The sequence below is a fragment of the Bubalus bubalis genome, chromosome 1 (genome assembly GCF_019923935.1).
Source record: "Bubalus bubalis isolate 160015118507 breed Murrah chromosome 1, NDDB_SH_1, whole genome shotgun sequence".
NCBI lineage: Eukaryota > Metazoa > Chordata > Mammalia > Artiodactyla > Bovidae > Bubalus > Bubalus bubalis.
The window spans coordinates 113,542,672-113,563,546 of record NC_059157.1 but is presented as its reverse complement, the minus strand read 5'-3'; the positions used below and the strand labels follow the sequence as shown (position 1 = coordinate 113,563,546).

General features: G+C 46.3%; 1 protein-coding gene across 6 annotated transcripts in view; it reads left to right on the top strand.

Moving 5' to 3' along the window:
• The window catches only part of MYLK (myosin light chain kinase), a 284,510-nt gene that overhangs the window by 81,333 nt on the left and 182,302 nt on the right, over nt 1-20,875 (top strand). For 2 of the 6 annotated variants that reach the window (XM_044942611.2, XM_044942623.2), the window contains exon 2: nt 11,539-11,706. In XM_044942611.2, coding sequence (XP_044798546.1) covers nt 11,542-11,706 — 165 coding nt within the window. In that variant the 5' untranslated portion in view covers nt 11,539-11,541. Of the gene's footprint in view, nt 1-2,125; nt 2,262-5,707; nt 5,870-7,218; nt 7,277-11,538; nt 11,707-20,875 lie in introns of those variants that run through there. The other 4 variants (XM_044942614.2, XM_006078551.4, XM_025285190.3 and 1 more) reach the window with 4 other exon arrangements.

The window sequence follows — 20,875 nt, the reverse complement described above, 5'->3', positions numbered from 1 at the left end:
AGTGATACCTCTCATTGGTCCTCAGAGGTGACTGTTACCAGAAAGCTACCATTTGCTGAGTGCTCATTGCGTGCTGGGCATGGTTAGAAACTTCATTACAGTTATATTTTGTTGGGTACTTTAAGTATCTACTTTGTGTTAGATACTTGACCTTCCCTTTAATCTCCACAGAGCCCCACAAAACAGATATACAGATGGGAAAATTGAAGTTTAGAGAGATTAAGTAAATCACCCATGGTGATCCAACTCTTAAGCGGCAGAAGCAGGCTCAGGTGCAGTATGTCTGCCTACACAGCCTGTGAGAGATGGCTCACTCAAGTCCACTGCTGGCATCACCAATGGGCTCACTCTTAGATTGTCATGTTCTTGTTCCCAGTGTCCCAGGACTAGCAATTACCCCAGCAGTGTTCTTGATCCAGTTCTGGGCTTGACCTTAGAGTAGGAACTGATCGTTGGAAAACCCCACCTGGATATAGCACCCTCCCTTCTCTAGCATGTCGGAGACACCCAGTCTTGGCTCCTTCCTCCTTCCCTTTCTCTATGCACCTGCCCCCTGACTCAGTGCTAACCAAGAGTGGGAGGGAAACTAGAAATCCATAACACTGTTGGCTGGGTGGGCCAGTGGCTACAGCCAGAGGAGGCAGGTTTTGTCTGTGGGAGTAATTAGAAAACAAGTAGAAAACAATTAGAAAGCAATTGCAAATTCGAATATCAAATCCAGAACCTATAGAAGTTGGTGAAGCAAGTCAGCTTGTCTCAGTTTCTTGTGCTGTGTCAGGGTTTGCAAAAGAAGAATCCCCATGCCGCTCAGTAAGGAAAGCTTGGGAGAACCGGGGATGTGCTCAAGCCAGTGGGGTGCTGCCAACTGCTCAGGCCTCAGGAGGTTCTGTAGGAGCTGCAGACACTTGTGGCCAGAGACAGTTTTCAGACTCAGCCCTGGTTCTTAGCAGCGACCACATCTCTGCAGCCCCTCCTGTCGACAGTGCTTCCCACTCCCCCTCTCTCTGGAAGACATTGTTTCATTAATTTTGCTGTTAGTATTTGCTGCTCTGCTAAGGGAAGAGACCTTAAGTACTCATTCTACTCCTGACACCTAGTAAGTGCTCGTTAAATAGATTCCTTTTTTCCCCTGGGATTTCCCTTTAGCTCCTTCAGCCCCAGTCCCTCTCTGGACAGACATCATAGAATCAGAAGCTGGACCTGGGAGGGGCCAGAGGCTGAAAAGCTAAGTGCATACACATTCATTCCTAACAGGGGTCAAGTCTTCAGAGTCTTCATGGCCTGTGCCCATGTCCCACAGGTGTGCCCTGAGGACCAGGTGAAGGTGAAAGTCGCTCAGTCGTGTCTGACTGTTGCCATCCCATGGACTATACAGTACATGGAATTTCCAAGCCAGAATACTGGAGTGGGTTGCCGCCGTTCCCTTCTCTAGGGGATCTTCCCAACCCAGGGATCAAAACCCAGGTCTCCTGCATTGCAGGTGGATTCTTTACCAGCTGAGCCATCCCAGAAGCTCCTGTCTAATTCAACTGCCAGGCTGTGAAGCCCTGTGTGGCGGGCCTGGAACAGAAGCCTCTCCTTTCTCCTCTCCTGGTGTCCTGAAACATCTTTTTCTGCTCTGGGCTTGGCTCCCCCTGCTGGAACCTTTCCTACCTGCCCAGATAGCCTAGCAGAGCCTGTCCTAGAGACACAGGTGCACTAGGACAGGAAGGTTCAGAGAGGCCCTTCAGGTCAGAGCGAGAGAGAAGAACCAGAGACAGGAAGTGAGTTTCTTAAGGTCACACAGCTGATTAGGGTGCATCCACAGTGAGCACCAGAACCTCTGATTCTCCTGAGCTATTCAACTGTCAGATGCTGCCTGCCAATTTCTCCTGAACTGGCCCCCTCCTTGGCCAACGCTGCTTCTATCCTCTGAGTTCTGTCATAAATCTTAAAACAACAACAACACTGCCATTAACAGTAGCCGCCTCTATGGACTGAACACTTATCATGCGCCAGAGATGGGGCCAGGCTGTTTTACATGCATGGTTGACCCTCATAGCGATCCTGCAGCTATGAGAGCAGTAGCAGTAGCTCCACTTCACAGGTGAGTAAACGAAGACTCAGAGCTTGTCCCTTTTCTCAGGCCACACAGTCTCACGGTGGAGAATGCATGCCTGACTACATAGCAGTCTGCTGCCCGCTAAGGGGCATCCTGTGGGTGGGAGCCACAAGCGCCGTTCCTCCTCCCCAGGTGGATTTCCTGCGTTCCTGCGGATGAGGTAAGGCTGCCTGAGTCCTCACAGTGCTCATCTCACAGGCACATGAGTGGGGCTTAGCAGGATGGAGGGGGGAGGCTAGGTCTTTGAGAAGGGGATGGTTGAATAAACTCTCCTGTGACCCCAAACTGACTTCTGCAGGGATGATACTGGTAATGAGCTGAGTGAACTTTAGGATGTTGCTAGACTGTGATAGGAATGCACATATTGCTAATTTAATTATAGTCAGGGGCTCTGGGTCAGGCTTTGATTTCTTTTTGCATGTGACTTTTACTGCAGAAAGCTTCTCTCAGCTGGTCTCATTAAATCTCTAAGCAAGAATCCCAACAGGAAGAGAGCAGCTCCAGGAGACCAGACCTCACTTGTTCACACTGTACGTTCTGTTGTCTGTATTTATTTGGTTTGATCCCCTTTAAGAAAATTAAAAAATAACATTCTGCCAAAGACATGGGCACTCAGGGTACAGCTGCTGAGTGGATGCCCTCCTCGCGCCCTCGGTCTGCTGCTCTGCTCATGTGGCCGGGCTGGTGAGAGCAGCTCCTCTGCCTGCAGGAGCCAGCCCTCCTTCATTGTGTCTTTCAAGAAGAAAGGCCCAGGACATTCTTGGGAAGGGAGGGGCTGTCGGTGGGTTCAGAGAAGAACTCAGTTGTGGTGGGGTTGGGGGAGGAGTGGGCTGGCTTTGCCTTACTTCCCTTAGGAACCCAGGAACCCATCAGAGTCTTTCAAGGATGCCAGCAGGAAGCCCAGAGAGTGTACCCAGGGCGCGGTGTAATTGCGCTCACTTCACACCCAGCAAGCCTGAGAAGCTAAGCGGAGAAAGGATGTACGACTTCCATGCCAGGACTAAAGCCAGGACTGGCACCTGTGTGTCTGGAACCAAATGCCAGTAGGCCCCAGGGGATAGATTTTTTTTTATTGTTGTGGCCTGCTCACCCACTCCTTTCCCTACATCCTTTCTCTCACATTCACATGTGCGCTCCACAACAAAATTAAGTAGCGCCTTAGTTTGGAAGTGATGGTTTTTAAGTGCTTTTTTTTTAGCCCAACTTTCAATTTATTCATGTATTTCACAAGCACTTATTGAGAGCTTACTGTGTGCTCATCTGTATTCTAGGCATTAGGGATACAGTAGTGAATGCAACACACAGAACCCATGACCCGTTGCAGGAGCTTGTGTTCCAGTGGGGGAGACAGATGTTCATCAAATAACCACATGACTACATAGGGGCCAACTGTGATGTGTGATAGATACACCTTCCATGATTTTGTCCAAATTACCACCCTTGGTTCTGTCCAGTTCAAAATAACTTTCCAGCCCTGTTGCCTTCCAAGAGACTTCTGTCTAGGAGACCTAGATCTCGATTCACCTCTGTTCCTTAGTGGTGAGTAGTAAGTTTTTTTTTTTTTAATTCAATTTCTTCCTTTATTATCCATAAAATACTTGAATAACTGGCATGTGCAAGGTCTAAGGTCTTCCAGAGTCTGGGGTGCATATTCAGTCTTGACCAAGAATTCAGTTAACCTGAAGGTGTTACCTTCATCTGTCTCTGTTTTCAAATCTCTCTGGTCCACATGTGTTTAGCCTTTCTCCTTGGGAAAAAACGATGAAATAGAATTAGGTATTGATTCACTTTCTTTCCCATCTGCCCCTCAAAGCCACACACCAATACTCCTATAAAACCTCTTTTCCCTTTTCACTTGTGTGCTTTTCAGAGGACAGAAGAGGAGATAGTGATGGGGGGGTTGGTACAGGGGAGAGGCTATAGCAACAGTCCTCAAAGTGGGCCATGCAGACTTTGGGGGCCCGAGAAGGCAATGGCACCCCACTCCAGTACTCTTGCCTGGAAAATCCCATGGATGGAGGAGCCTGGTAGGCTGCAGTCCATGGGGTCGCTGAGGGTCGGACCCGACTGAGCGACTTCACTTTCACTTTTCACTTTTATGCATTGGAGAAGGAAATGGCAACCCACTCCAGTGTTCTTGCCTGGAGAATCCCAGGGACGAGGGAGTGTGGTGGGCTGCCATCCATGGGGTCGCACAGAGTCAGACACGACTGAAGCAACTTAGCAGCAGTAGCAGAGGTTCTTTCATGGGCCCAGGAGGCCCAAATGTTTTTTGTAATAAAATGTCATTTGCTTCTTTTACTCTCCTTATGTCTCAAGTGACGTTTTCCAGTGGATGCAAATAGTGTGATGTTATAACTAGCTGGATACAGAAGCAGACATGAAAATCTGTCTTCTATTAAAGAAATAGAAATTATATACGAATGAAAGGAATTTTCAAAAATGAACAACTCTTCTTACTAAACTTTTTCTTGGTTTTATTTTAGAAAATATATTTTTCTTTAAAAATTATTATCTGTGTTAATATAATGAGATCATTATTAATGTTTTTGAATGAATTAGTATTTCTTTACTAATAGTACAGTAAATATGTAATACAGTTACTATTGATAGCAGCAATTGACATATAAGCTCTTTGGGATCTTCAATAATTTTAGGAGCATGAAGGGCCCTGAGACCAAAATGTTTGAGAACTGCTGAGCAAGAGGCTAAGGAGTCAGCTAGGTGTTAGGAGAAGACCAGTTACCCAGGAATCAGACATGAGCCAGCAGAACAGCTTGTGTGCATGCTAAGCTGTTTCAGTCATGTCCGACTCTGTGTGATCCCAATGACTGCAGCAGGCCATGTTCCTCTCATTCCAAATCCTCATTTCTGATTTGGACATCTGCAGTCTGTCCCAAGGTGTGAGTTGTATAGGATGAGAGATTCCTTTGGAACTGTGGAAATACATTCTCTCCTCCAGAGGAGAGGGACTGGTCTGGACATCACCTTGCTACCATGCTTTAGAAGTATGCACTAGGGACCAGTTCTGAAGCTCTCCAGGGGTCGGGACCAGCACTGCTAGATCTTCTCAACATGAACACAATCTGTGGAGTGTGGTTCAAATCTCAGCCCAGATTCCTTAAGATGGTTGCAACACAGGAGTCCCCTGTCCATCTGCTCTCTGGGCTTGCTCCCACTCCAGGGATCATAAACCAGGCTTCTTCAATTCAGGGAGGAGGGAGCTGGGTCTCAGGAGGCAAGGGTCCCACCAGCCTTGGGTAGTCATCCTAGACCAGATGTTTCTAGAGCTGGGTTGTATTCTAGGCCCGATGTGGAGTTAGGGGTGGGTCCAGCCCTGCCAAGGATTCAGCTCTTGGCTTAACAGCGTCCTCCGTTTGCTCCACACTCGGATTAGAACGTGCAGCTCTGAACAGGTCAAAACCTGTGAGCTTCCACTCTTGGTTTCCCCGGGACTCCACTTAGAGCCTCTGCAGCTGGCAGCCAGGGGTTTCAAAGGTCACCCCAGCTGGGCGGATTGAAACAACAGATCTCTCTGACCAAGTGAAATTGGCTGCCCAGTGCAAGGCAAGTTGCAACATCTGCGAGCAGTCAGCCAAACGCCCCTTAACTTTTCAGCCTGGCCCTGGGCTCTGCAGCAGCCCTGGCTCTCCCTAACTGTCCTCCTTCTCGGACAGACCTTGGACAGGCATCTCGGCGGTACCTCAGTGGTGAAGTGGCCGCCCACGCGTCCCGACTCGTGGGAGAGCTGCCCAGGGAGAGGCCACGGTAAGGCGCGTCCATTCTCTGGCATGTGGCCCTGTCCCACTGCCTGCTCCCGTGGGTAATGGCAAGTCAGCGGGCTCAGCCCACAGCCGAGGAGCAGCTCGTTCCAGGATTAAGAGCGATGAGGGCATTTGTCGGGATTTGAGGGCTCTGAAGAGAGAGGATTAAAGTGGGGAGAGAGAGCTGTCATTGCTGGGGGCATTTGCACCTGGGTGGTTTGCTGTGTCTGCTGTGTGCCCGTGGCTCCGTGGGTTCATAGCCGACTGCCAGGCTTCCAGTACAGAGCCCGCTGGGAGCCCTTCCCTGTGGGGAAGGTATTGTATTTCCAGATGCCTTGCTGCCAGATCAGGAGCTTAAGGACAATGATCATTTGAAATGTGTGTACTTTGGGTGGAGAAGGGGGCAGCTGGTTTCTCTAAACTTCTGCTGTGTAACATGATTCTTGATTTAAAACTTCTGAGTCTTTGTGCCTCAGTCTTTTTGCCCTCTCTTTTGGCCATCGTTCCATAGTTGAAAGTGTTCCTTTCTGGGTTCAAGAGAGAATTTGAAGTGCTTTTGATCAAATTAAAGTCAAATTAATGTAGTGCTGCTTTGAATGATGAAAAAACTCTGCTACTTATGAAAACCCTATTTGGAGGTGAGCTTTGGCCCATGCCTTGCGTGTGTGTGGCAGGGTGTGGCTTCCAGCTCTCAGACCACTGCTCTTCTGATCCCCTCTTCTTTTTTTTTTTTCTCTTCTTCTATTCCTTTGATCTGCATTTAACTCGTGTTGAATGGAACCCCCTAGCTAGGTGTATTCAATTCTAGCCACTGAGCACTGCTCTGCTGGTAGAGAAATTACTGCAGAAACCACCCAGCCCCGCTGGTGCTCTTGATTGGAATGTGGTCCCTGGGCTGGATGAGGGATTAGAAGGGAACAAGGGTGTTTTGTATTATTATTGTTACTATTATTATTATTCTGATCGAGCATTCCAAATATGTCAGTAATCATTCACTGGCACGGTGGACAGGATCTGTTTGTGTGGCTGATGGCAGGGGGTGGAGCGATAGGCTGAGCGGAGCTGCTTGGTATACCTGAGCAGCTTGGGAGTGGGCTCTGGTTAATAACCAGCCTGCTCACCCACCCTCGCTCCTCACAATGCGCTTGCTGCACTGACTTGCCTGTTCTAACCTGAAGCCAGACTTTCCCACCTGGCCAGGGATGGATGACTTACTTCTGTCTTCTGTGTTTGAGGCTGAGCATATTCCTTTTGCTGATAGCATCCAAGACCTTCAAGAGACCTCAGAAGGTCAGAATCAAGAGGATTAATAGAGAGGATTCTGAGCCTGATGTCACTACTCTTAATTTCCAGCTCCCCTGAAAACAGAGGAAGAGTCTTGTGTCTTCCAAAGCCAGAACTGAGAGCAGAAGTGAGTGTTACACTCCCCCTCCCCCTTCCTTTGTGCAGTTCCCAAGCCTCTGCCTTTCGCATCTCCCATTACTGGGGAAAGCAGGAAATGCCTCGTCTGAGTCTGGGGCCCTCCAGGAAGCCCACAGGGTATGGCTGCGATCAGAATTCAGTTTGGCTTCCACTTTTTAGCTCTGTGACCTTGGATTACGTGGAGTTGACTTTCTGAGCCCTGGTGTCCTCGTTTGTGAAAGGAGAATAATCAGAACTGCCTTGTAGGACCAGGGATTGAGCGAGATTAGGGCCCAGCATGATGTCGGGTGCCTGCACCCTGCCTCTTCATTGCTGGGACAGATAGAACAGTGTGCGGGGGCTGCCAGGGCCCCCAGTCCCTCCTACCCACCTTCTCATGGTCTGCCAGCTGCTTCCCACTGCTGTTATACAATAACCGCATGCAGATACCCTTGCTCTGAGGACAATCAGGCTGACCTGGGCTTGCCGTCCTTGGTGGAAAGGATGTGTCCTACAGGGTGGGAGACTTGCTTTCCCTTTGGGAGCTGGATGATGATGTTGACAGCTAGCATTTACTAAGTGCCTCTTATGCTGCCCTGAGTGTTTTACATACACTCTCATTCAAATCCTCCCCTCAACCTTGTAAAGTTATTATCATTCCCATTTTACAGAAAGGGAAACTGAGGCCAGGAGAGTTGAAGTACCTTGCCCAGGCCACAGTGCCCTGGATTTGTGGCTGGGCATGACCCTTGTGACACCCGCCCTTACTCGACCTGATCACTGCTGGTGCTGCCAGCATGGTGTCTGCCCCCTCACTTCAGAGGCAGTGGAGGAGGGTAGATGGAGAAGGGCCCCTGTGGGGCATGGTCCTGGCAGGCCCTGCAGGGTGTAAGAACCCCATTCCTCCTCTACCCCATGCACCCCACTCAACACACACGTGCATTTGTGCCCTGCTGTATCCCTTGTTACACAGCACATGTTTAATAAATATATTTTAAATGAGTGAATGACTATATCCTGATTCTTGCCATTAAAATTATATCATGATTACTTGGAAATGGTTCTGCAAACACATACACAAACACAATGATATAAATATGGCAAAATAGTAACTGTTGAATCCAGCAATAGGTATTCAAGGTACTCACTTTTTGCCATTCTATTTTCCCATTTGAAGTTTTCCATTATGAAACTAATTTTTGGCTTAAAATTTCTATGTCAATCAATTCCTATTATTATTTTCCTTGTAAATATATACTCATATAAATGCCTGATATAGTTAACCAATTCTCACTGTTGGGTGTTTAACTGTATTTTTCTATTTCTGTTTAACTAGCTTATTTTTCTATGTATTTTCCTATAAATAATGTGGTAAACATTCTTTTATGTAAATTTGGAACTATATCTCTGATTTGTTCTCAAAAACACATTTCTGAATGTAGGATTATTGGGGAAAGAAATGGACTGTTTTTTTCGCAATCTTTTTTCCAAATTGCTTTCTAGAAAGATTGCATCCATTTATACTCCTCCAAAGGATATGAGTGGTATCCATGGTCTCACTAGTATTTGTTATCTTTCTTTTTAAATGTCAGTTTGGTTATTTTTTAAAAACAATGACTTCTTCTTAATTTGCACTCTTGGATTCTGATTGAGGCTAGACAGCGTCCATTTGTGTTGTGGTCATTTATCTTCTGTGAACTGTCCAAGTGATGGCTTGCTCATTATGTCAGCTGTTTTCTTGTGTATAAAGTGTCCTAATCCTTCATTCTTGTTTGTTGTTGTTTGTTGTTTTAAATCCTGGTGCTGTGTCACTGTTTATCTGACTGTGTTGGGTCTTAGTGGCAGCACATGGGGTCTTGGCTGCATCATTCAGGGTCTTTTGTGTGGCGCCACCGACTCTCGAGTTGCGGCGGGCGGACTCAGTGGTCGCAGCGCGGGAACTCCAGAGCACACTGGCTTCAGTAGCGGTGACACGCGGGCTCGGTAGTTGTGCTGCACCGGCTCCTGCCCTGCAGTATGTGGGGTCTTAGTTCCCCAGTCAGTGATGGAACCCATCTCCCCTGCATTGCAAGGCAGATTCTTAACCCCTGGACTACCAGGGACGTCCCAGTCCTTCATTCTCCTTGAAAGCATTGTATCCCAGATCATCATTCCCCTCTTCGTGTTGTCAATGGTGTGCTATGACACACAGAAAGTCTCAGGTCTGTGTGTGTGGCAAGAGATCCCGCTTTCTCCCTTATCACCTCAACCTCAAACACCCTTCCCACCAGCCAACTCTGACTGCTTACGGGAGGCAAGAGGGCCCAGTGGTTAAGAGTAAGTGCCACACACCTGGGATCCAATGCCAATTCTGCCCCCTGCTAAATGCCATGGGTGCATGCTAAGTTGCTTCAGCCGTGTCCAGCTCTTCGTGACTCCATGGACTCTATAGCCCTCTAGGCATCTCTGTCCATGGGGTTCTCCAGGCAAGCACACTGGAGTGGGTTGCCATTTCCTACTCCAGGGGATCTTCTATTGAAACCACATCTCCTGCGTCTCCTGCACTGGCCGGCAGGTTCTTTACCACTAGTGCCACCTGCCCTAAGCAAATTTCTTAATCTCACTGAGCCTCCATTTCTAATCTATAAAATGGGGATGATGAGACTATCTGTCTCCTAGTGTTGTAAGGAGAAATGAACTATTGTTTATAAAGTGCTTAGAATAGTTCCTGGTATATAGCAAATGCTACATAAATTTGGTTTTTCTTGTTACTTACTGCAGTGAACCTGTGAGACTTATCATTTTGAAAGGATTTTGTTTGCAAAGCTGATACCTCATCTGTGAAAGAGAAAGCTAGGTTGATCAAGCAGGGGATGTGCCCTGTTACAAACAAACCTAGGTCTTTGTTATTTTAACTTGTACTTCAAAATACATCTCTCCTTTATTTTTGTTAGATGTTATTAATTTTAAAACTAATTATATGCCCAGACACTACTGTTCATCTCTGTCAGCTTGTCCCATTTGGCATGGGACTTAAGCTTGTGACTAAAGATCCCAAGAAAGTGAACAGAAAAATAAAAACTAGAAATACTCTTTAGTTTAGCAGGTATTTGTTAAATTGCAGTCCCCTGATAGGTCAGGTACTGTGGATTCCATGCTGAGTAAGAATGGACACACGGTCCCCAGTGTGGGTCCCCAGAGTGGAACCATCCCAGCCTGGTGAGGCGTGCACCTGGTTTAGAATCTGGAACAAGGATACTTGGGACACACTCCAGGGGGTGGCACGGGTGTCCAGCAACCTTGGCTGGGCTCTAACGACCTGGTCTCTCTCCACTGCTGCCTGTTTTCCCAGCCTGCTGCTCCAGCCTTTCCTGGGGACTTCGATGGCTTTCCCACTCCCCATCTTTCCAACATATCCTTTCTCCTTTTGAGAGCCAGAGTCCATTTCTGAAGTTTGCAACCAAAAACTGGTTCACACCTGTTAATAATTACATTTCTAGAACTAACCTGAAGGAAGTCCCTTTGTTCCAACTGACCTGCCAGCCCCCACAGACAGCGAGGCCCTGGACCAGGTTTTCTTGTCAGTGATGCCATCATTGTGCTTTGTCTCTTTGGGCGAGTGACTTACCTCCTCTGGGCTTCTCTTATAAGTGGAGGAGTGAGCCTGGATAACCTTAAAATGCCCCCTTCTCTGATGTCCTATGGTCTTTGAGGCTTTTTCACAGTCTGGTCCGCAGAAATGGGATGTCCTCCCCAGCCTAGCTTCCTTCCCTGCATTCAGCCCCACACTCTCGCCTCACCTCACCCAGACTCCTTGCCGTATTAACCTCAAACTCTCTCCTTCCTGGGAGTATGGATCCCATTTTTCTTTAGCCTAAGAGCCTTCACAGTTCAGGCAAAAGAAGCTTTTACTTCCTACCAAGAGTGCCTAACGCAGGTACTGATTCTGAAGGATGAATACTATTTGGCACTGATCTTAGATATCCATTGTAAGAGCACTGAGAACCATCTGGTTTTTCTGTTCCTGCCCCAGCTGCCCCTCTCCTGAAAGTTCTCCATGGGATTTGGGGAGCCCAGGACATGCCCTGGGAGCTACTGTCTGGGGTGGGCTGGGCCTCACTCCTACAGCTTCACGAGTTGAGGATAGAGCCTCTGGTTCCCAGAGAGGAGCTCCAGGTGGACCCTGACCTAGTGAGTCTCCCTGTAAAACCCAACCAGCACCCTGGATACCCAGCCTCCTATAGGGAGGACGGGCTGTACTTTGTCTGACCGGATCTTCCTTCCTGTTTGCAGACCATGGGGGATGTGAAGCTGGCTGCCCAGACACACGTTTCCAAAACCTCACTCACTGTGGATCACTCGAGAGTCAGCTCCATGCCCCTGACTGAGGCCCCTGCTTTCACTTTGCCCCCTCGGAACCTCTGCATCAAGGAAGGAGCCACCGCCAAGTTTGAAGGGAGGGTAAGCAGTGATGCTGAGTGGGTGGCTCGGGCGGGGAGGTGGGCAGTGGAGGTGGGGGTGCTTGGGTGGGGAAGTGGGAGTGGGCTGGGCGGTTGCTTCTGTTCCAGCCTTCTCAGCAGGCTGACCTGGAAGAAAGCCTGCTTTTCTTCGGACCCTCATATAAAATGAATACAAGTCCATTGGCCCTATTTCTTTTGTTTATAGTTGACTTTGGGTTGTGTTGGAGAATTGGGGGTTGGAGAGGGACATCGAGATGTTTTGCTATTTATGCAAGTCATGCTCTGGTTCATGCACCTGATTATAGGAGAAGGGCAGTGTGATGGCAGGAAGTGTACAACTTGGGCTTAAATGTGTGTGTTAGTCGCTCAGTTGTGTCCGAATCTTTGCGACCCCATGGACTGTAGCCAGCCAGGCTCCTCTGTCCATGGAATTTTCCAGCCAAGAATACTGGAGTGGGTTTCTATTCCTTTATCCAGGGGCTCTTCCCCGCCCAAGATCGAACCTGGGTCTCCTGCATTGCAGTGAATTCTTTAACATCTGAACCATCAGTTTAAAGATGTGCCTTCAAATCTGGACAGTGGAGAATAAACTCTCATTTTTCTCTTACTTCCTACCTGGAAGGAGTATTTGGTTAACAACCTTTTGTGTATCAATCTGGTACATCCAAAGCAATGGTGTAGGAGATCGTACTCCTCATTTCAGTTCTGTCACCTTTTGCTAATAAGTATTGGTCTCTTGCCCTTACTGGGCATCCATTTCTTCCTCTGCAAACAGACAATGATATTTCCTTGTCTGCCTTGTACTAGAAAGGAGAAGAAGATGGGAAGACTATCAGTAAGAACATTGAGGTTATGTCCAGCTGGACAGACCGTTAGTAAGCTGCTGGCTCAAGCCACCAGGAAGTCAGATCATCAGCTTGACTTGGAGATGCACATGGAAGTTAGGAGGTTTGCAAGTAATATTTGTCCTGGATTTAACACAGGCAGTCTTCCCCCAAGACATGCTTCAGAAGCTGGAAGGCTTTGAGCAAAAGACAGTTGAGATGATGAACTCACAGGTTGCACTTTGAGTCTACAAGTTAAGTCTGTGGATGGAAGGGGACCTGGATGTTGCTGGGCCTTGCCTTTTGGCTGTGTGGTCATAGGTAGAGTATTCAGAGGCTATGTTATGTTCTCTATTCAGGCCTGTCTAGTTAACTGTTTGCTGGTAGATCTGATGTTCCTTGTCATATTGTATCTTTTGCTTAAAGAAGGGGAATGTTGGTGATGCTGCTGAGGGGTCTGCTCTTCTCTCTGAGCTCTATCAGGATGAATGCTCTTTTCTGTTGCTCTAACTGTGGTCCCCCATACTCCCATGCCCATAACTGGCAGGAAAGAAACAACTGGAAAAGTCTTTGGGGATTTAGAAACATGACTAAAGTTTTAATATATGATACAACATGATGAACACTGAAAATGAGCATGCTAAATGAAAGAAGCCAGACACAGAAGACCACATATCGGATGATTCCATGTATCTGAAATGTCTAGAACAGACAAATGTATGACAACAGAAAGTAGATGAGTGGTTGCTGATGGCTAGGGAGGAGGAGTGGGAGTGACTGCTGAAGGGTGCAGAGTTTCTTTTGGGGATGGTGAAAATGTTCTGAAATTAGGTATTGGTCATGGTTGCACATGGTTGCATATGGCTGCACATGTTTGGATGGCATTATCAACTCCATGGACATGAGTTTGAGCAAACTCTGGGAGATAGTGGGCTTCCCTTGTGGCTCAGCTGGTAAAAAATCCACCTGTAATGAGGGAGACCTGGGTTCGATCCCTGGATTAGGAAGATGCCCGAGAGAAGGAAAGGCTACGCGCTCCAGCATTCTGGCCTGGAGAATTCCATGGACTGTGTAGTCCACGGGGTCACAGAGAGTTGGACACAATTGAGCAACTGAACAACACGGTTGCACAGCTTTTTGAATATGTTACAGAACACTGGATTTACACTTAAAAAATTAAAAGTGAACTTTTGAAAAAAATGGCTTAGCGAAATTGATCCATCTTAGCTTCTGTAGATGGAGAGGTGTTGTTTCATTTGCTGACTGTGGAGGTCATGAAGGAGCTGAGCCTTTGGGCTGTTTGAGTTGGAACCTTTGTAGAATGAACACTGACCCAGGAGTCCACACACTGGAGTTCCCTGTTGCTCAGTTACCCTCAGGTTGGCAGGTCGGACCTTCTCTGGACCTTGATTACCTTATCTGAGAAGAAACAACTAGTTGTTTCTATATTTTCTGGCCTGCAGGGATGTGAAAAGAAAACAAATTGAGGAAGAAAATGGTAAAAGCAGTTCATAAAGTCAAAAAGTATAGTAGTAACAGTATTCTTTTAAATGAGGTAACATTCAAATATGTAAATTTGACCATCTTAAACAATTCAATGGCATTTCATACATTCATGATGCTGATTGCAGTATTCTTAAAGCAGAGCATTCTCCAGGTGAGCATTTTATTTTGCTTATATTGAGAAAATAGTTGACTTTGTATGTTACATGTGGGCTGTAGGTCAAAGTGAATGTGTTTCTTAGAAGTCAGCCTGTGGAGCTCCGTTACCACTCATCAACTCCCTGGAATTAACCCAGAACACCACCATGACAGCATGCTGGTGCATAGTGGACACAGAAGGAAGAAGATTCCAGAGAGATGTTCGGTGGAGTGTCTGGGCTCCATCTGAGAACTTCCAGAGAAAAACACAGAGGGAAGGTCTTTCATAGAAAGTGCTTTATAAACTAGCATGTTGTGAGTGTGTATTATCACTGTAGCAGAGGGCACAAAGGAATGCCTTGCATCAAGGTAGAGCCATGTCAAATGGCTCCAGAATGAGGAAGTGGTTGTTTGGATACCAAAATGCGGTTGTGCGGTGACTGCACCTGATCTGGCAACCTCAGAAAAGGGAAAGGTAGAGTCTGAGTGACACGAGCAGGAATTTTCTGTTTTAAAAGACCGAGCGCCAAATGGGGTCACCTCCTCATATCCTTTAGGCTTTTTCCACTTTGTGGCAGATGCTTTGGGCCAACATGTAACCCACAACCAGCCCCCTTTGCCCTTTCCTTTTCTGTTCCAGAAGCCATTGCACAGTTTGCCTTTGCAGCTAAGAGTGGCTTAGTGACACATTTGGCTGAAGTCTGCTTGTATATTTTTGGGAAAACTCCCACTTTTCTGATTAAAACAAATCACTAGTTCTCTCATATTCCACCTCGCCTCTGCTTCCTATCTTAACTGCTGATTTGATGCCTGGAGCTCAGGCAGTCATATTGAAACTATGAGGGAACAGGCCAGAATACAAAGGGTTGGTCAGGGTGGGCATGGGCAATGTGCATGGTAGTGGAGGGCACAGCAGTGGAGGGAGCATAAAGACCAGCAGCTAAGACACAAAAGTCCTAAGGCTTAGAGAGTTTCCCAGATAGGATCTTTGACTGTGGTCATTCACACCGGAAATTTTACAGAAAGTGTTCCTAACTGATAAACACCTAACGAGATGCACATGGAGATACTGTCTCTTTAAATGATGGGAATAAATAGGGGAGAAGACGCAGCACAGAGAAGAACCAAAAAACCCTTTCAGACCCTTACCAAATCTACCAACAGTGAGGGAAGTACTTGAGTTGAATGTGCTGTGCAGATAAAGCTCCCAGAGAGATTTGCTCCTCCCTGGCTGTGGCCATCTGGCTTAAACCAACAGGGTCTAAGGCTTCTTAAGAGGAAGTCAACCATATGGTGTTAAGTGATGATTTAATGTCATTATAGAAAACTACTATTTGATCAGGGTCTACTGCTTAGGCCAAAGCTACCTACCCCCTCCTCTTTCTTTTTTGGCTCTGCCAGCTTAAGAAGATTGTATTTTCCCAGAACTCATTCAACTTTGGATCCATAGCTCATCAGTACCACATTTAGACAACCTGAACCCACATTGTAGAAACCTGTTTCGTCATCTGAACACACCGTCACATAAGAGCAGGGCCTCTTGTCTGCCCAAGGGATGCACCCAGTGGAACCACGCCAACACTCATGTTCTGAGCACCCAGAACTCTGAAATTCTCTACCAGAAGGCCCTGAGCCCCCTTCTAACACCATCATGGGCCTCTTCCCGTGAGAAGAATTTCCTGGGACTGAGTGGGTCGATGGTCAAGGAGAGCGGTTTGCTTAGGGGACTAAAAAGGTAGATGAAACTCAGGTGTGGGGATCTGTTGTCCACCCATGGGCATAGGAGGGCCAACAGTGCAGACGCAAGTAGGGTGTGGTGTGCCGCTGCCTGTGGGGTGTTACTGGGCCCAGGGTGCGGGCAGCCTCCGTGGACAGGTAGCCGGGCGCCCACACATGCCAGCGGCTCACTGAAATGCCCCCTCCTGTTCTGCTGCCCACGAGGGCAGCCCAAGTGCCAGCAGACTGCCTCCCCCACACAGAGCCAAGTACGAAAGGAGTGAGATGGTAGGAGAAAATGCTGGAATTACTGGAGATTTCTCCCCTTTCACCCTGGAATTCATTCTTATCAGACAAAGCAAACATGTTGATAGGCCCTGGCTGTGCTGTGAATCAAATGAGCTGATATTTGAGTGCCTCTTGAAGTACAGCCCAAATGAGGTTTCAGTCCAGACTGAGGGGCTCAGTGTTTGCTGAAGGGGCTTCACAATAAAGGGCTGGCCTGGCCTCATCATGGAGGGTGGAGGAAGGGACCAGAGAAGACTTGATCCATGACAATGTGAATAACTCCTCAGTTTCCACTTTAACCAACAGTGGTATCCTTCCCCCATTAACTTCTTCCCAGTTCACTTCTAACTCAGAAGCGCTCAACTACTTAGAGAAATCTGAAGGAAGCATCTAGTGTGCTTTCTGTCCTCAAAAACCTTTTTTGGGGGAAGGTGGGGCGGGGCTCAGTTTACAGAATTTTAGTTCCCCAACCAGCGATTAAACCCAGGCCGAGGCAGTAAAAGCTCCCAGTCCCAACCACTGGACCGTCAGGGAATTCCCTGTGCTCAGAAGTATGAGTAAGTTTTAACCACAGGTTCTTAAGAAAGACTTGTGCATATAAAACAGTAGGATATGACAGTATAATTAAATGCATGAAATAGTACAATTAAATAGTTTGTACTATAGGAATTTAGAGGCGATTAAGATGAGGTTTGCAGTGGTTTGGAAACTGATTTCTTGCTTCCAGACTTTGGTCCTCCCACTTCGTCCTTACAGCCTTACAGGTCTGCCTGTCACCTCCCTGCTTAACATCCTCGAGCCTGCGATGAGGTTCCTCAGCGCTGCCCACAGGCCCTTCCGGTCAACTCCTGGCTCTCCAACCCTGAGCCCTTTCCTCCTTCCTCCCTCTAGCATTGCTTGCCCAGCCCTGCTCACCCACACAGATGCAACATGGATACTTTGTTCTGCTATCACCTTTGTGAGAAAGGGCTAACAAGGAAGGCATTTTATCTTCCCTATTGCTTAGGAATGGGGACAGAGTGCACCGGAAGGGAACCAGCATTTGTCATTGCCTTATTGGTGTCAGGCATGTGATCTTAGTCCTTTTGTCCTCATGGCAAAGTAACTTTGTCCCCATTTAAAAAAATTTTTTTAATTTATACAATTTTTAAATGTTATACTATGCTTATAGTCATTTCAAGATATTGGCTATTTTTGCCATGTTGTATAGTACATCTTGGTAGCCTATCTTACACCCAATAGTTGTACCACTTACTCTCCACCACTAGAGTGCCCTTCCCCACCCTCCCAATTGGTTCAGTTCAGTTCAGTTCAGTCGCTCAGTTGTGTCCGACTCTTTGCGACCCCATGAATCACAGCACACCAGGCCTCCCTGTCCATCACCAACTCCTGGAATTCACTCAGACTCACGTCCATCGAGTCAGTGATGCCATCCAGCCATCTCATCCTCTGTCGTCCCCTTCTCCTCCCACCCCCAATCCCTCCCAGCATCAGAGTCTTTTCCAATGAGTCAACTCTTCGCATGAGGTGGCCAAAGTACTGGAGTTTCAGCTTTAGCATCATTCCTTCCAAAGAAATCCCAGGGCTGATCTCCTTCAGAATGGACTGGTTGGATCTCCTTGCAGTCCAAGGGACTCTCAAGAGTCTTCTCCAACACCACAGTTCAAAAGCATCAATTCTTTGGCGCTCAGCCTTCTTCACAGTCCAACTCTCACATCCATACATGACCACAGGAAAAACCATAGCCTTGACTAGACGGACCTTTGTTGGCAAAGTAATGTCTCTGCTTTTGAATATGCTATCTAGGTTGGTCATAACTTTCCTTCCAAGGAGTAAGCGTCTTTTAATTTCATGGCTGCAGGCACCATCTGCCGTGATTTTGGAGCCCCAAAAAATAAAGTTTGACACTGTTTCCCCTGTTTCCCCATCTATTTCCCATGAAGTGATGGGACCGGATGCCATGATCTTCGTTTTCTGAATGTTGAGCTTTAAGCCAACTTTTTCACTCTCCACTTTCACTTTCATCAAGAGGCTTTTGAGTTCCTCTTCACTTTCTGCCATAAAGGTGGTGTCATCTGCATATCTGAGGTTATCAATTTGTTCTCTTGTATCTATGAGTCTGTTTCTTTTTTTGTATTCACTAATTTGTTGTATTTTTTTAGACTCTACATATAAGTGATATCATGCAGCATTTGTCTTTATCTGACTTATTTTAGCATAATGCTCTCATATCCTCATTTTTATAGAAGAACCACCCAGGGGCTCAGAGTAACTACAGACGTTGCCAAGGTTATGTCAGTAAGTGAAGGAGGCAGTACTTTTGGGTCCAAATCTTGTATTCTTCTCACTGTATGATGTCATCCCTTTCACATGTGGTGTCTGGTTCCTTGAACTCAGTGGGTGTTTCTTATTCATCTTTGTGCCCCAGGAGTAGCACAGTGGCTGCCACATGACAGGTGCTCAATAAATGTTTGGTTTCCTTGAGAAGGTGATAGGGTCTGGCTCCAGACCTCTTGCCAGTCAAGTTCATAGGCATTTGGTCCCATATTTCTTAACGGCTGTTGTCCCCACCCCCATCCTCCATCCTGTTCCCTGCAGTATTCCTGTCCATATCCATGCATCCCTGCTCCCTTCTTTACCTCAGGTCATGCCTTTATCATGCCTTTATCCTTCTCCCACACCATCTTATCCAGCATCAAGGTCCATTTAAACCCTACCTCCTTCAGGCTACTTTCCTTAAGTATATTTTATCTTTAAAGCATTTTATTAGAGGACAGAAGAACCATGGTAATAGGATGTAGAAAATTCCCAATAATCACATAAAATCTTTCGTGAGTAATAACCACAGGAAAGAGTTGACTACCTTGGCCTTTTAAAAATGTATTATTCATTAATCATCTCTGTGCTTATAATTTTATTATAAAGAAAATAATTATTTAAATGTTAAACTATTTTTAAAACAAGCATTCCAGCAAAAGTAAAAATGTTCTGTGCCTTGACCCTTACTTCCAGAGGTACACACTATTAACAATTTGGGTATCCTTCCAGAAATATTCCATGTAAATATAAGCATAAATCTGCATATGATTTTGCATATACAAATAGACCCATGTACATGCACTGATCTGCAACTTGCTCTTTTTGCTTAACATCTCTTGGCATTTCTTTTTAGATGTTAGCACATAGATCTACACCATAGGTAAATCTGAGCTAATTCTTAGCTTTCTAGCCCTCAATTGCTTCCCCCTCTGAATTCCTATAATACTTATATGACTCACTTTTTAAAATTAATGTGCAGCTTTATCAGTTATTGTTTATTGTCTTTTGCTTCCTCATTGCGAATGAGTTGTTTGAGGTCTAGAACTGCATTGTCCAGTACGAGAGCCACATGTGACTACTTAAATTTTCAGTGCTCAATATCCACATGTGGATAATAGCTACCGTGTTGGGCAGCACAGATTATTGAACATTTCTATTATCACAGAAAACTCTATCAGGGAGGGCTGATCACGGCCTCTCTTGCATTTAATTCAGTCCCCATGTAACCAGAGATCCACAACTAGAAGATATATTGACAATAGCTGTTCCATTCGTAGTAGAAAGTAGACATTAGATTCTTGAGAATTTTCTTAGGGCATAAAATTCATTCAAAGAAAAATATAATCCCTTGATGAATGAATCTTTGTCTTCCACTTTCATTGAAGAGTGGTAATCTTGGCGTTCCAACAAGCTGAACATGTTCCCAAAATTTCTGTGGCCATCTATTCCAAGTGATTCCAGAATTCTCATGACAAGGAGGCTGGAGGTGGGTTGCCTGGTGTCAGAGGGTCCCGGAAGTATTCGGAGAAAAAGCAGCAGAATGGAAATGACAGGACAGGTCATGCTGAAACTACAATTGTCAGCAGTTGGTGGCTGCTCTGATTCAAAATTCAGGCTGAACAGATTTGTTAACTTCTCCTCCCTGCAAATATGCCATTGAAATGAGCAGAAAGGGTTAGAAACAGTTAATTTAGAGTTGCACGGACAACAGGAGAGGGGAATTAGTGGATGAGGGGTGTCCATGCTGTAACATATGAGAGCCACATATTTGAAATGAAAGGATTTGGAAGCTAAGAGTGAACTCTAGGGCAGGTATCAGGGTGGCTAAGGGATGTTTGTTTAATATCTCTATGGAGAAAACCAAAGCTCATGGTGTGGATGGTAATCAGTATCAGAAAGTCTTTGTGCTTTGCCACCAGGTAAAATGTGTTGGACGTCCAGTTGCTGTCCAGTTACTCCATGCCCAGACACTCCAAGTGAAGCCCTCCAGTAGACATGCCCCACTCAGGGACATGGAGCTTGCAGTCAAGCCCCTCACTGAGGGAGATACGACTACACCCAGGGGATGGAAAGGCTACATTTGGAAACTAGTTCATCAGTCATAGGTTGTGAAGAGTTAATTCATGGCCACCAGATGTTTGAAGAAAATATTTGTACAATGTAATATTGCTATCAAGAACTTGTTCTTTTTGAAAAGTCAACCTTTAGACAAAGCTCAAAAGTGTTAGTTATAGTTACAGAACAGAAAGTAAACTCTGTAAGCTTTGGCAAGCCATAAGCAAAGGAATGGTGAATGGTAAGGTTGAGGAGAGGAGAGGAAGAGAAAACTACAAGGGCACTACAGTCCTCATCTTACATGGTGGGAAGTGAGATGCCATCTAA